The sequence below is a fragment of the Camelina sativa genome, chromosome 11 (genome assembly GCF_000633955.1).
Source record: "Camelina sativa cultivar DH55 chromosome 11, Cs, whole genome shotgun sequence".
NCBI classification, from domain to species: domain Eukaryota; kingdom Viridiplantae; phylum Streptophyta; class Magnoliopsida; order Brassicales; family Brassicaceae; genus Camelina; species Camelina sativa.
This window is the reverse complement of record NC_025695.1, coordinates 15,802,449-15,818,277: the sequence shown is the minus strand read 5'-3', so window position 1 is coordinate 15,818,277 and position 15,829 is coordinate 15,802,449. Positions and strand designations below refer to the sequence as shown.

General features: G+C 39.4%; 3 protein-coding genes across 7 annotated transcripts; 1 reads left to right on the top strand and 2 right to left on the bottom strand.

Annotated features, from left to right (window-relative positions):
* Positions 2,876–5,447, bottom strand: LOC104723526. Of its 4 annotated transcripts, none has more exons than XM_010441907.1 (2): positions 3,366–5,447; positions 2,876–3,248 (listed from the first exon to the last, which is right to left on the bottom strand). In XM_010441907.1, the coding sequence occupies exons 1-2, from the start codon at positions 3,799–3,801 to the stop codon at positions 3,118–3,120; spliced, it is 567 nt and encodes a 188-aa protein (XP_010440209.1). In that variant the 5' UTR covers positions 3,802–5,447; the 3' UTR covers positions 2,876–3,117. The 4 variants fall into 2 exon arrangements, 2 of the variants coding, with proteins under 2 accessions (XP_010440209.1, XP_010440210.1); XR_002033923.1 differs by having other exon boundaries at positions 3,380–5,447.
* LOC104723525 (two-component response regulator ARR2-like) lies at positions 9,181–12,334 on the top strand. Of its 2 annotated transcripts, XM_010441905.2 has the most exons (6): positions 9,181–9,360; positions 9,848–10,000; positions 10,096–10,503; positions 10,594–10,670; positions 10,749–11,915; positions 12,017–12,334. In XM_010441905.2, the coding sequence occupies exons 1-6, from the start codon at positions 9,240–9,242 to the stop codon at positions 12,083–12,085; spliced, it is 1,995 nt and encodes a 664-aa protein (XP_010440207.1). In that variant the 5' UTR covers positions 9,181–9,239; the 3' UTR covers positions 12,086–12,334. The 2 variants fall into 2 exon arrangements, with proteins under 2 accessions (XP_010440207.1, XP_019088799.1); XM_019233254.1 differs by lacking the exon at positions 9,181–9,360 and having other exon boundaries at positions 9,888–9,969.
* LOC104723524 (COBRA-like protein 7) lies at positions 12,619–15,730 on the bottom strand. Its single transcript, XM_010441904.1, has 2 exons — positions 14,968–15,730; positions 12,619–14,338 (listed from the first exon to the last, which is right to left on the bottom strand). Exons 1-2 carry the CDS (start codon positions 15,530–15,532, stop codon positions 12,912–12,914), a joined length of 1,992 nt encoding a protein of 663 aa, XP_010440206.1. The 5' UTR covers positions 15,533–15,730; the 3' UTR covers positions 12,619–12,911.

Below are 15,829 nucleotides of genomic sequence, written 5' to 3'. Positions count from 1 at the left end.
CCCCCCCCCCGATGCGCAAGCCGTTCCATCACAGGAAGGGTACCAGAAGCAACCTGCGAAAAGAAATGTTGCACCTTCGGAGGAACCTCAAGTTTCCACGATAGAGCCCAAAGAGCCATACACGTAGGCCCGTATTCAACTGCCGTAATTAAGTCTCGGGCTAACCGATAACCCGATTTCACCGAGTACTTCCCCGATTTGGTGAAGTGCCATATTAAACGATCCGGTTTATAGTATTTGCTCACCGACATGCTCCGAATAATCGGGGTATCCTCTGGATCAAAAAATTCCTGTAAAATGGGTAAATGTCAGTCCTTCGTAATTGGATTAATTAAGTGATTAACCATCAAACTCGGGAGCAAAAAACTCCCCCGGCCATTAGCTGGTCTAGGTCGGACATCCGGTAACCACGGATCCCGCCAAACAGAGATAGAGCAGCCAGAATCCACCGCCCACCTCGCTCCTTGTCACACCAGATCTTTAGTGGAGTAAATGCTCCTCCATGCAAAGGAAGGATTATTCGGTTTTTTTGCCAAAAGAGGATGTTTATTCCTAAAATAACGGCCTCTCATCACCCGAGCCATCAAGGAAGTCGGATGTTGAATTAGACGCCAAAACTGTTTAGCCAACATAGCATCATTAAATTGGTCTAGGGCTCGGAATCCTAGACCCCTTCGCCCTTGTCTTTACATAATTTATCCCAAACAACCCAGTGCATACCACGAGCCTTATCGTTAGACTTCCACCAGAAGGTAGATATAGCACTCGTTAGTTTAGACGTCAGCTCCTGCGGCAGTTTGTAACATGACATAACATGGGTAGGAAGTGCCAATGCCACCGATTTAATCATAACTTCCTTGCCCCCTTTCGATAACAGCTTCGAAGACCAACTTGGAAATGCCAATAACTGATTTTATCTGAGATCTTGTCTCAGGTAGAACCTTCTTACCGAACATACTTGAAGATTTCTCTAGGTTAACCTCATGCCCTGAAGCTTTACCATAATCACCTATGATATTCATCACTGTCCGACATTCAGCACTTTAGCCTTACAGAAAAAGAGACTATCATCAGCGAATAACAAATGGGAAATAGTGGGGCTATCACGAGCAATTGTGATACCCGTCAACTTCTCCTCTCGTTCAGCCTTTTTAATATTTGCTATCAGCACCTCTGTGCAAAGTATGAACAAATACGGCGACAAAGGATCCCCTTGACGTAACCCCCTCTGTGGGATAATAGAACCCCTAGGTTGGCCATTCATAAGCACTTGATACGACACAGAAGAAACACACCACATAATCCACGAAATCCATCTCCGATCAAATCCTAATTTTACCAAAACTACCTCTAAGAAATCTCATTCAACCCGATCATAAGCCTTACTCATATCTGTTTTAAAGGCCAGGAACTCCGAATTACACCTTCGATTAGTATTCAGCCCATGAAACATTTCCTGGGCGACAAGAATATTATCCGTAATGAGACGCCCAGAAACAAATACCGACTGAGTCTCTGAAACCAAGAGAGGCAGAACCCGACGAAGCCGAAAGCACATAACTTTAGAAATAATTTTGTAACTTACATTACAAAGACTAATCGGCCTAAATTCCGTCATTCACTATGGTCCATCCACTTTAGGAATGAGACAAATATTAGTCTCGTTCAAACGAGGATCAAAACTGCCCGTTCGAAAAAACTCTCTTATCGGAGACACCAAATCCCCTTTTAGGGAAGACCAAAATCGCTGAAAAAACAAAGTCGTCATGCCATCATGGCCCGAAGCCTTCTCCGAATCCATAGCAAATAAGGCCTTGCGGACTTCTACTTCCGAAATATCCCTATTAAGATCTCTATTTATTCTGTTCGTGATAAGTGGCTGAATTTCTTGAAGCATCTCGGAGATACCCCGACCATCCGATTTCGTGAAAAGATCCTCAAAATATTTAGTAGCAATATGCTCCATACCCGATGGATTTTTATGCCAGACATTATCCGTATCAAATAATCCAATGATCCTATTTCACACCCGCCTCTGTTTAGTAGATGCATGAAACTATTGAGTGTTCTTGTCCCCAACCCTTAGCCAGAATTTCCTACTTTTTTGTTGCCAATAAATTTCCTCATCACGGTATGCCTCTTTTAATTTCCTCTCAATCCCCCAAATTTTGTCATGAGAAATCGAATCATCCATTTTCGCCGCTTGCAAAGCTACCTTCAAGTTAGAAATAGCCGAGGGATCGTAGGTGACATTATTTTTACGCCACGAGGAAATCGAATTCTGACAATTCCTGATCTTATCCACAAAACCTGGAGTCCGAAAATTTCTTGATCGATTCCACCTTGACTCGACCGCATCGGTAATACCCTCTCGACCCAACCAACGCTTATCAAACCGGAACTGTCTATGCCGTCTCCGGTCCGTCTTTAGACAAGTTGCTAAAATAGGGCAATGGTCAGACCCAATCATCTCTAAGTAGTCTACCCTCGAATTTGGATAAAGCCCATGTCAATCCTCATTACCCAAAGCACGGTCTAACCGACAACGAACCACCTGATTATTACAACGATTACCTCTCTAGGATAATTGCTCCCCATAGCAAGGAAATTCTAGCATCCCGCAATGACAAAGCATTGAACAAAAAGGCACGAAAGAAGAAGCAGGACGCAAAGCTCCACCCTTTTTCTCATGGTTCCCAACTAGTTCGTTAAAATCACCTATCAAAAACCAAGGATCAATGCGAAAAGAGCCAATATACGTTAACTTATCCCAAACTTTTTCCCGGTGCTGGGGGACAGGATCACCATAAATAAAAGACATAAATACCAATTGTTGCCCAACAAAAGCTTGTGTATCAATGATTCGATCACTATCAAAAAGAACTGAAAGTTTTATTTCATCCATAAAAAACAAAGCTAAGCCCCCACTAGACCCGCAGGGATCAATAGTAAACAAATTATTATAACCAAACTTATTCTGAAGTTTTTGTAAATAAGAAAAACACTTTTTTGTTTCTAACAGAAATAAAATGTCTGGTCGATGCTTCTTCCACAGATCACCCAAATAATTCTCTGTCAGATCAGCCCCAATACCCTGACAGTTCCAGCTTAAGATCTTCACGTTTGAGCCGGTGGTTTCAGGAGTGCCACCATCCCTTTCTTGTGAGGACGACTTCCTCCACCAGCAGGAATGCCATCTCTTGTCTTCTGACCTTGTTTACCAACCACCACTGGTTTAATGCCCTTACCTGCAGGTTTGAAAGACAAAGCTTTAGCCAAAAGACGTTTCCCAGGTGAAGCCAAAGGCAAAACAGCTTTCTTCGAACCTTGAAAACCCTTTCTAACATGGGGACTAACCGACTTACCCAGGGAAACAGACCTTATAGCATCATTCATATCCCGCAGACTCAAGTATAAAGGAGCAGAAATATTCGTGCCTTGAACATTATTATCCTCCCCTCCTAAGCCAGACTCTAAACCAGCCTCCATAACTATCTTCGAACCTTGCCTTGAATCCTCCGGGATATCAACATCATCAAATTCCCCATCCTCTAACAAATCGTCGGTGCTCTCATTAAAACCCTGATCCTCAAGATCTTGATCCCCTCCACCTGAACCATTCTCCACATTCACTTCCATTGAGGTATCCTCGACACCCACACCACTGTGTTCTAGACTTTGAGATTTCTTCTCACCCGATGATTGCTTAACCTTGTACATTGGTTTGGGCCAAACAGGACGAATCCCCTTCCTGAGTGGAGGTAACTCCATAGAAGGATCCACCGTGACACCACCAACCATCTGTGACTATGAAAAATCATACCCCGTATTGGTGCCCGAACCACTGCCAAGATATCTCATCTTCTGTCCCCAAGCGTGCCTTTGATTCCTCGCTTGAAGAGAGGTACCAGAAGAGTTGGACTCTCCACCCCTGAACTGAGCTTGACGCCTGTCATAAGAGTGCTCAGCTTGAAAATCCAAGGCCCGTTTGACATGTTTCCTTGGTTTCTCCCAACCCCCATCATGTTGAGCAACAGAACCCTGTTTAACCATGTTGCTGCCGTTGTGTCCCTCTTTTATACACATGATCCACACTTCCGCGACCCGCTGGGGCCACCTTCAACTCGGGACAGACCAGTACATCGTGTGTTAATTTGTAGCAATGTTTACAAAACCCAGACAACTTCTCATAATCAATGGTAACCACCACCTCGTCCCCTGTATCAAAGGGAACCACCAGATTGAAAAGCAAAGGGTTAAAGCCATTCACCGTGACACAAATACTTCCTGTGTCCTCATCGAGATCCTTGATCTTCCCAACCTTCCTCTCTATTGCCTCAAGCGTTGCTAACTCCCATAGGTGCATAGGGATACCTCCCACCTTCACCCAAAAACTAATGGCCGAGGGATAAGAGTCGGACACTATGGGTTCCCAACGAACCAATGAAAGCATCCAGCCATCGAAATGGTAGGGACCATTGAGTAAAACTCCCTGAAGATCCGCCTCTTCCTCAAAATTGAACTGAAACGTTCCCTGACCCAAATCCTCTCCCATAACTTTGTCTTCTAACTTCCATATCTTAGGCAAATTAGAAAGAAGAGACTCCATTCTCTGGACCGCAGGATTCATCAGTCTTCCAATTAAAGTGAGAGAAAACTGTTGAATCCGCTGAGCCAAGACAGAGCTAGAGATCTTTACAACCTCCGTACGGACCAGTGCAGACTTGCCTTTGTTGAGCGCCAGTTGAGCCATAGCAAACCACGGAGAAGATCCCAAATATGAGAGCGGAGAAACCAAATGCAAAACTCCGAACCACCAATGAACACAATACCGACTAAAACACCAGAAACTGAGAGAATGCAAAGTGATGTCGAAAATAGCTAAACCTCGAGACCAGCTACATAAACACCCACAATCCGAGCCTACCAGACCCCAAAAAATCTGAATTCGTATCCACTTGCTTTCCAAATTTCCTCAGGACTGTAAATAGATGAATATACTCTTACCATCAATCCACCAAATGCAATGAAAGAAAATCCCTTGATCCGCTGTCAAGAGATTCCGAACCATGATTGCGAAGATCTCATAAAAACCCAGGATCAATTCGAGATACGCATCGACCCAAAAACTCAGAAAAGGAAACCTCGAATCCAATCGACCTGGATCGCGGATCCCACAGGAGGGACATGATGACCACAAAATCATACTACTCCCCCCATAGATCCTAAACTCGCCCTGAAACCTTATCTCCAAAGGCCACGAAACCACAGATCCCTCACATGGGGCCGGATCTGGAAATAACTGTCCATATCGTTCCCGAATCAGTGATGGAAGGTCAATCCCATCCCAAAATCTACAAACCCCAAGAATAACCGAGATACCCTCTTTCAATCCACACCCAAAGCCACCGTAATCAACCATTTCAATTTGGAATCCTAAAAATCGCAATCGCCATCGCGATTGTGCTTGTATTATATCTTTTTTGATTCCATGTTCCTTTTTTTTCTTCTTTTTTTTCTGAAATTATTTTCTTGTCTACTTGGGAAATTAAACCTTTATATTAATGTTTACGAACCTAAAACTTTAATCATTATATTAATGTCTAATATTATGACAAAAAAAATAGTATATATTTTTAGAAATAACGAACTACATAATCCATAATCTAAATATCTAACTATTACGATAAACCTTACATTATTTTTTTTAAATGAACCTTAATAATAATGTTTCAAAAAATATATCACTTAAAATTTATCTAAAATTTTGAAACTGTTTCCAAGAATCCATTTTTTTTAACCATTAAAGATTTTGAAAAAAGTGGGGTTTCCTAAAAAAAAAAAAGGGAACATAGATTCTAACAGTTTTTACTATTTTGTTAATAAAATCCAATATTCCATTTCAATAGATATTTAGAATTTACTCTACAAACAAAGTCATCAAGATGTTGTGACTTATATCGTCCATTTGTAATTTACTGATTTCATCTGTTACAAATAAGAATTCAAGAGCTTTTGTATGTGTACGTGTTATGGAGGATATGGTATATAAAAATATTTCTTAGCCTCTTAGGCATAATCAGAGTGCTTAACTTTATCTTTTGTGACTTATATAATCGTTTTTGAAAGGCATTCTATAATTTAAACATTTTCCCTGCTTGCATACAATTTGAAACATGATCAATTTATGCTACCAGCTTGTATTCCAATAAGTAGGGATAACTTACTAAAAAAATGTAACTAAACATTTTACATAGTATTTTGGTTAAAGAAAAGGGTCGATGAGTAAGTGTCATAGTGGAGAGCAAACATTGAGGAGGAGATCCACCAGTATCACTTACCAAAGTGCGTTGCTGCCACTTTTCCCAATACTATTGGACAGAGGTTACACAAATGTCATATATGTATCTCGTAGGTTCCATTATTAATACCTTTCGACCATGCAAGTGGCAATGCAATTGTGAACCTCTTTTTGTTTTGCTTCCTTTTTCTTTTCGTTTGTCTTATATATGCTTGCTTAATAAATAAATAAAACAAATCAGGTGATGTTCGATAACATTTGACCACTAAACATTTGGTATAATCGAACACAACAATTGTTTATTTTTTACAAATATAATACCTAAACGTTCAGTTACTCGGTTTTAGCCATAATTTTTATTCTATTTCTATTACATGGCCGGCCGGCTCGGTGTCATCTCAAAATGTTATCCGAACCATCATCGAGCGGAAGAGTTAATAACTTAATATCGTATGACTTTATCCGTAAAGCCTCTAAGGAGGAGTGTGTAGTGACCGTGAACCAAAGTCACTTAGTTAAATTTTTGGTTTTATCTCCTATACTTGCTACTTTTATTTTTGTTAAACGATTAACAGCTATTGGAGTTATACTAATATTTTCGTTAACGATTAAGTTTACGAGCGAATTAATACGCACATACGTACGTAAATATACACTGTATACACATATACTACAAGTTGTGATGTCTGTGTATACAACTATACAACATATTGTTGTTAGAAAATGCGTTGCCTTTTGTTAATCATATGCTTGAATGTGCGTTGATGTATTATTATTCTATTTATTTAAGAAAACATATATTATATGTATTTAGCCCATTAATTTAAGGGATACATGTAGGTCATAGACTCATATAAGATGTAGAAGGCATGGTTTACATTTTATTATAGTTTCCAAATTAAGTCGAAATAGAACCAAATTATTGGGAGGATATAGTATTTTCCTTAATTCTTTTAGGGTTTCTTGGTTAAAATAGAATAGTAACAAATTATAAGATGATGATGGAAGAAAATAAATGAAAAGCAATAAATATATATATATATATATATATGTTTCTTTTTACAAAGTGAAAACTACATTGGAGAACAAAAATAACAGTATAATTTGTTAAGGTTAGCTAGGTTTTTTTTTAATAAAATGAGTTATGTTTTCATGAATGAGCTGGATCCGCGCACCAAGGGTCTCTGGACCCGTTTTTTTCTTTTCTCTTCTCAATTATTGGAAGTTCCGTACCCAGTAGTTTAAAATAATATAAGATCAACCCCACATAGTTTGATATCTTTCCAAAACAACCCATGTTTTAAGCTATACGGATACGGAAGCGACATTATCACTTAATTCTTCTTCAATATAGTGAGTAAATTTCACTTGAATGCATGTACGTACTGTATTAACATCAAATTGTTAATCCTATTAACTGTGCTATGTAAACTTTTCTTGCAACAAACTGTGTTTAGGTATGTGTTCTTCATAAGATATACAAGAAGAATCTGAAAATACATGTTTTTCATGATAATTACTATGGTCTATGGAAAACTTTAGAAAATAGTAAAAGTATAGTTTATACCTACTATACATAAACAATAAAAAAGATTTACAAACTGTTTTTAAAAATACTATAGTTGAAAGGATGTTGTAAATTATCTTTTTTTTTTATTAACTAAACTTTTAAATTACAAAAATTAGGCATCTAATAACGTAAAAAAAAGTTTACTACTAAATTTAATTTACAATGCCTAAAATCATAAATCATGTTCGTTGAAAAGATACTTTAACAACTACGAGTGATCCAAAAAAATCCTTACCTATCTTTCACCTCCTCTTATTTTCGGACGTATCAAAAATAGTTTGATGATTTCAGAGGTCTGAAATTCTAACGTCTTTAGTTCTCATTTCTCTTCTTCATATCTATGGCAAGGACTCTTTCACTCACCTCACATATATCTCTCCATTTTCATAGATATGGATTGTAGTAAATATTTTCATTATAGTAATTTATAAAAAAAAAAAAAAAAAAAAAAACCTTATAAGAAGCATAGACAATTACAAAGTCAATATAGTGAACTTCGAATATATTTCTTATATAAAATTAAAAAATAGTTTCTACAAGCAAAAAAATTAAAAAAGAATAAAAGATAGAAATGAAATCTAAGCATGGATGGATCATAGGTAGTAAGTGTCTGTGTAGGAATAATCTTGACAAGAAGAGTTTTGGAAGAAGAGGTTTCCTTGGTCATATAGCAATTTCGAAAAAGGGGATTCAAAAGTAAACATGATAAAGTACATGGTCTCTATCTGGAGAAGTGCAAAACATCAAGGACACATCTCCCCTTTGCACCACGTACATATATTATATACACAGACATGTATGTATTGTAAACTATATAATAATAATAATAATAGTACTGTATAAACATTTTCATATTTTCAGATTTAAATTAAAAAAAAAAAAAAAAAATTAGCAGAACTTACTAAAAAAAAAATAGCAGTAACAGAGAAATCGAGCTTCAATTCAAGCTTGTGAGAGACACAAAGAAGACCCTTCTTCTTCTTCTTCTTCTTCTTCTTCTTCTTCTTCTTCTTCAACTCTCACATCTCATCATCAACCCCATAACCAAAACTTTCCACTTAATTTTGTTTTTAATTTCATTTTACCGCAAAAATTCTCAATTTTTTTTATAAAAATCTGAAAATCTCATCATCATCTTGGTATCAAGATTTTGTTAACTTTTTTTTTTTTGTGTTGGGTTTGATTTGTTGTTGTTATCCCCAATTCATATCTTCGAATCAAACCACATCAATTCCTTTTTTTTGTTATATATCTCTCTCTATCTAATAAGGCATATATTCTCTCTCTCTCTCCCTCTCTCTCTGTTTCAATCTCTTTGATCTTTGTTCTCTCTGGAGTCTGGACGAGAGAGAAGAGAGAATAGAGAGAATGATAAATCCGGGTTCCAATTCTGACCCGTTTCCGGCGGGTCTTCGAGTTCTTGTCGTTGATGATGATCCAACTTGTCTCATGATCTTAGAGAGGATGCTCATGACTTGTCTCTACAGAGGTAAAATAAATGCAAACATAGAAAAAAATCTCATTTTTATTATATTATTCAAAGTTTCCAAATTTGAAGAAAATTTTATCTTTTTTTTTTTGTGGTTAATTATGGTTTCTTCTTTTGGTTGACTATGGCAAATATAGAAGAAATCACAAGAGTTTTTGGGGAATTTGACTAGTGACTAAGAAATTTCATTGACTGTTGAACATGATTCACTATTAGATTCAAATATAAATAGCTTAGTCCTCTCTGTTCTGTTCTCATATCATTTTGTGATCTGTTTGTTACATTCTGATCTTATTTTCAAGAAGAGTGTGATTCAGATTCTTTAAATTTTGTTATCTATATATATAAAAACAAAAATTCTAAGAGATCCTTCTGATTTAGTTTGAGATTCTGGTAATTTTGTTTTGATTGTTTTCTTTCATAATTTTGTTTTTTTTTTGATGCTTTAGTTTGACTAAGTGTTTTTACTCTGATTCTGTTATTACAGTAACTAAATGCAACAGAGCTGAGCTCGCATTGTCACTGCTCCGGAAGAACAAGCATGGTTTCGATATTGTCATCAGTGATGTTCATATGCCTGACATGGATGGTTTCAAGCTCCTTGAACATGTTGGTTTAGAGATGGATTTACCTGTTATTAGTACGTTGGTTTAGACCCTCGTCTTTTTTTTTTTTGTTTTTTTTCATTTACTCTGACTGTTCTCTTTGAGATCTAAAATCTTTGGTTATTATTAGTGATGTCTGCGGATGATTCAAAGAGCGTTGTGTTGAAAGGAGTGACTCACGGTGCGGTCGATTACCTAATTAAGCCAGTACGTATTGAGGCTTTGAAGAATATATGGCAACATGTGGTGCGGAAGAAGCGGAACGAGTGGAATGTTTCTGAACATTCAGGAGGAAGTATTGAAGATACTGGCGGCGACAGAGACAGGCAGCAGCCGAGGGAGGATGCTGATAACAATTCGTCTTCCGTTAATGAAGGGAACTGGAGGAGCTCTAGCTATAGAAAGCGGAAGGAAGAGGAAGTAGATGATCAAGGGGATGACAAAGAGGACACTTCGAGTTTGAAGAAACCACGCGTGGTTTGGTCAGTTGAACTGCATCAGCAGTTTGTCGCTGCTGTGAATCAGCTCGGCGTTGACAGTAAGTGAAAGACTTGTTTGCTTATGTCTTTGTGTGTGTTAATGTTAGTTTTCTTGTCTAATCTTTTACCATCCTCGGCATCTAATGCAGAAGCGGTTCCTAAGAAGATCTTAGAGATGATGAATCTACCTGGCCTAACGCGAGAAAACGTAGCCAGTCACCTCCAGGTAGATATGTGACTGAATAGTATTACATTTTTCCTGTTGATGTGTTCTAACAACACTGGTGACATTGTGGATTTGCAGAAGTACCGGATATATCTAAGACGGCTTGGAGGAGTATCGCAGCACCAAGGAAATATGAACCATTCATTTATGAATGGCCAAGATCCAAATTTTGGTCCTCTTTCTTCGTTGAATGGATTTGATCTTCAAGCTCTAGCTGTTGCGGGTCAGCTTCCTGCTCAGAGCCTCGCACAGCTTCAAGCAGCTGGCCTTGGGCGGTCTTCACTTATTAAACCCGGGATGTCGAGTTCTCCCCTTGTAGATCAGAGAAGCATCTTCAACTTTGAAAATCCTAAAATAAGATTTGGAGATGGACATGGACAGGCCATAAACAATGGTAATAAGCAGATGAGTTTGCTTCACGGTGTCCCAACAGGTATGGAACCGAAACAGTTTGCAGGTAGTAGTTACATGCGAGTACAGCAACAAATCACTGGTGTGCGTCCAGGACAGAATGTTCAGAGCAGTGGTTTGATGTTGCCTGTAGCCGACCATCTACCCCGAGGAGGGCCATCAATGCTACCATCCCTCGGGCAACAACAACCGATGTTTTCAACCAGCGTTTCAAGGAGAAGCGATCTCACTGGTGCGGTTAGAAACAGTATCCCTGAGACTAACAACAGAGTGTTACCAGCTACCCACTCGGTCTTCAACAACTTCCCCGCAGATCTACCTCAAAACAACTTCCCATTGGCAAGTGCACCGGGGATATCAATTCCAGTGTCAGCTTCTTACCAAGAAGAGGTCAACAGCTCTGATGCGAAAGGCGGTTCATCAGCTGCTACTGCAGGGTTTGGTAACCCGAGCTACGACATATTCAACGATTTTCCGCAGCAGCAACAGCACAACAGCAAACTGAATGATTGGGATATGCGGAATATTGGATTGGTCCATTCCCATCAGGACACAGCAGCAGCCTCTGCAGGTTTTTCAACTTCGGAAGCGTACTCTTCGTCTTCCATGCAGAGAAAAAGGCGGGAAACGGACGCAACAGTGGTGACCGCTCATGGACAGAATCAGCAACCACCAAGCCGGAGTCTAAATCATCTGAACCATGTTTTTATGGATGGTGGTTCGGTCAGAGTTAAGTCAGAGAGAGTGGCGGAGACGGTGACCTGTCCTCCCGCAACCACATTGTTTCACGAGCAGTATCATCAAGAAGATCTCATGAGCGCACTTCTCAAACAGGTTTGATTCCTACTCGAAAATTCAAAACTACACAACAATACTAGTAACAGCCATGAACATCATCGGTGACACTTATGTTCATTCCCTTGGCATAAATGCAGGAAGGCATTCCATCAGTTGATAACGAGTTCGATTTTGACGGATACTCCATCGATAATATTCCAGTCTGACCTCAGAAACTCAGACTAGACTGCAAGATTCTTTGTTACAAAAGCTCTACAGAATGAAGATAATCGAAGGGGAAATATAGAACGGATCATGTGTTGTATCTTTAGATGTTATCATGTGTTGTATCTTTAGATGAAATCATGTGCTGTATCTTTAGATGATAATCTGCAGGAAATTCAAAAGCCAGATTATAGAAGACAATAATTGTTATCTTTTTAATGTTAGGAGTAATGTCAATTTCGTTTGAGTTATTTTGTTTCTACTTTCTACATCTGTCTCTGTCTTACATTTACGACTGAGACATATAGGGTTCTTGACCATCTAATTTCCGACAATTAGCTATGTTTTTTTTTTTTTTTGACAATTAGCTATGTTTATTGTGTTAATATCCGATCAACGAACAAATCCACAAAACTGAGTCAGTCTTGGCCAGCTTTTGCTATTTACCCTGTTTTGGCCAATGTTGCTATTAATTCAGACTTGACCAGATTAGCTACATGCATTTCAAACAACTGGTTGGTTCGGTCATTTGTAAGGTTATATGAGTACCATTTTGGAAGATTAAGAATCAGTCAATGGCCGAGAAAGTGTAACATATAGTATACATACTGATTAGTAATTACTGAAAAACTCTAATCGGAAAACAATACAAGAATGGTAACATATCTTCATAGCACCTATATAAAGCTTCTTCCAAAACTCATCACAGGTTGAAAATAAGAATCGATTGATTCTCCATCCAGAACCTGCAGAACTGACCGGTTTTCGACTTAGCCGAGGAAGAATCACGAAAATGTATCGCCAGCCCCAAGGGAGGCTTCAGTGTGTTTACGCCCGCAGAAGCAAGAGAGCCAAAACAGGTAATGCCAAGAGTAAAGTAGAGATGTGCATCCGGTGTTGACTGCTTCTCATTGGGAGTATGGTTGGGAGAGAGCACTCCTCGCCGTTGAAGAACACTTTGCGTGGGAAGCCATCTCCGCCAGGGACATTGATCCCAGGAGTCAGTTTCTTGGTGAAGGAAAGAACAGATTGTTGTTTTCCTGGAATCCGAGGGTTCTTCAACGGATTCTCCCCGTCTCTTTCTCCGACTAGATAGTTTAATCCGGGAAGACCCTCCATGAAAATAGTGTTGTTCTCCCCGTTGATACCAAGTGTAGTTGCGTTGAATGAGTAGGCTTTCTCGAAACCAGGGGCAGCGTTTTTCATCTGAATTGCAGTGAACCAATCTACAAAATCTGTTTCACCCCAGTTGAAGACTGTGACCCTGGCTGTCCACCCCCCTCGATAATCTGTAGCCAAATGCCAATTAATGCTAACTCCACAGTTATCCCCACAAGGCATTGGGTTTGGCACAGGCCGATGTTTTAGATAAGCCCAAGCGAGAGTGAGTTCAGTTCTGTTCTCAAATGGAACCAGAAGAGCTTGCTGGGGTAGAAGAAGAGACGGGGCTGTTGCGCTGCAAGTTCGAGCCGCTTTGTTGTTGGAACATCCACAAGCGCAAGTCTTGCATGGAACGATTGAGTCGTTGAAGTAGGCAGAGAATGACACACAACATCTAGGACTCGCCTCTTTTGGTTGGGTGATGTTGCAGACCACCTGCCAGCTCGCAAAAGCAGTCTTGTTTGAGGGCAACCCACTGGGATCAGCGAATTGGCTGGGGCTAACCCGAACAGGAGGGCCACATTTGTAATCTGGGTTCAGTGTACCGTTGATTCTCCAGTTCTGAGGCGGTGATAGAGCAGAGATGTTGAGATCCGGAGGCATTTTGTACACCTGCATCTGGAAAGCTGACCTCGACTTGCTAGGATCCATTGACCGTGGTAGAATCGTCCCATTTCTGCAGCAAAATGGGATAAGACCGAACGTCGAATCATTGTATTTCGTAGGAGGGAGATCTATGATGGTTGGCCGTCTTGCACAGCTTAACACGTTAGAAAAGTCAAGATCTTGATAGTACTTCGCCTGTGGACCATCAACACAATGTGATGAATCAACAGCACTTGGGTAAGCCCCTTTCATTGTGTAGATAAACTCATCCCTCATCCAGTCAAAACTCAGTTTCCAGTTATCTAACCGACCAAGCGGGCTATGGTTCTCCATCGTAACTTGTGCCATATAATTCGATGAATATGATCTGACCACATCGTACATGATAGTGAGGTCTCCATCTTGTCGGGGAAGGTACTTATTATCAATGATGTCTGTGTTATCATAGTCTGGGTCCGGCGTGCAACATACTTGCAGAACATTTTTACCTAGTAAAAACAGAGAGAAACAAACAAAATTCAAGCACACCACAAAGAAAGCAACAGTCAAAAAGAACAATACCATGATTATGTACATAAGCAAACACATACATAGCCAAAATTACTTAAGCTTTTACACGGCACAACACAAGATAGATTCCTAGAAATCTATCTACTAGACTTTCCTTTTCTTACCAACAGAATCAATATTTAGAAATGTGATGAAAGTGGATCGAATTATAAACTAGCTATTATGTAACTTCTGCAGAAGATCTATAGGCAGGTACCTCATAATCCTGACCAATCACAAAGAACCAAATGTGTTGCTAAGAATTCAATTATTAGACTCCTCCATTTGACTAATTCAAAACATTAGGTGTAAAAAGGGAAGCTACCAAGTCTCTATCCACGAGTGAGCACATGGGACTTAAAACAATGCAATTGTTTCTTGGAGTTTGACTATCTCTACTAATATATAAAAATTCCTGCTTGATTATAGAGATCTACACTAGATACTTCATCCTTTAACATAGCAACACCAAGATCAGTAAAACAAAACTCCTAAATATAGCAAAAAGCAAAATTCAAAGATTAAAGAGACTATAAAATCTCAGACATTGGGAAAAGAAAAAAATCACCTTTTTGAGTAGGTTTAGGACACTTCCATCCATCAGTAGCGAGAGAGATGTTCTTAGGAAGCGGAACATTCGGCGGGGAAACTCCGAACTGAGTGCCAACGAGCTCAACACGAGCTTGCATCTGAGTGACATCACCCGCAGTCTGAATAGCCGATTTCAAATCCGACGAAGGGTAACCAGCGAACACGGTGCCGTTTTCGACGCTCAGTGGTAAGCTCGAGCCGTCAGAGAGCACAGCGTTAGAAGCTGACACGAGGATCTCTTTGTGCGCGAATTTGACGAAGACACGCCACGATTTGAGCTCGTCGCGGCCGTTGTTGAGCACGGTTATCACAGATTCGAACCGGTAGGGTTGGTTCGAGGTGTCGTTGGGAGGGATCTTGGATCCTTTAGTGTGGGTGTAGGAAACGTATACGCCGTTGCATAGATCCGAATCTGACGGTGGTGACGGTGGCGGATTAGTAGTGGTGGCGTTGGGTTGAGATGATGTTAGAGGTATTGATACGATGAGAAGTGAGAGGATGAGGAGAAGGAAGTGAGGAGTGAAGTTGGGAGCTGAATCCATTGGAAATGGAAACCCTAAATCTATGAGGGAACCCAAGAGAAGAGAAGACAAGGTTTTGAATTTGAATTTGAATTTGAATTTGAATTTGAGATGAGAGGAGGACTCGGAAGAGAAAAATGGAAGCTTTTTGATTTTTTTTTTGAAAGAGATGATGAATAAAAATGATAAAAAGCGACCGCGTTATTATTAGTGCAAGGCTGTAGTAGTAATGAAAACAAAGTTGTGTATTATTATTGGAAATTCAAATTCTTCTCAGGAGCCTTCTTTGTTGGTTTTTTTTTTTTTTTTTTTTTTTTT

What these genes read in the sequence shown, in the direction of transcription:
- LOC104723526 (XM_010441907.1), bottom strand. Translation starts at nt 3,801, where the DNA reads ATGGTTGGTGGTGTCACGGTGGATCCTTCTATGGAGTTACCTCCACTC. An exon ending in TATAAGGTCTGTTTCCCTGG is followed by an intron (nt 3,249 to 3,365) that starts GTAAGTCGGTTA and finishes TCAAACCTGCAG; the next exon opens with GTAAGGGCATTAAACCAGTG.
- LOC104723525 (XM_010441905.2), top strand. Translation starts at nt 9,240, where the DNA reads ATGATAAATCCGGGTTCCAATTCTGACCCGTTTCCGGCGGGTCTTCGA. An exon ending in GATGGATTTACCTGTTATTA is followed by an intron (nt 10,001 to 10,095) that starts GTACGTTGGTTT and finishes GGTTATTATTAG; the next exon opens with TGATGTCTGCGGATGATTCA. An exon ending in ACGTAGCCAGTCACCTCCAG is followed by an intron (nt 10,671 to 10,748) that starts GTAGATATGTGA and finishes GTGGATTTGCAG; the next exon opens with AAGTACCGGATATATCTAAG.
- LOC104723524 (XM_010441904.1), bottom strand. Translation starts at nt 15,532, where the DNA reads ATGGATTCAGCTCCCAACTTCACTCCTCACTTCCTTCTCCTCATCCTC. An exon ending in TCCTAAACCTACTCAAAAAG is followed by an intron (nt 14,339 to 14,967) that starts GTGATTTTTTTC and finishes TGTTTTTACTAG; the next exon opens with GTAAAAATGTTCTGCAAGTA.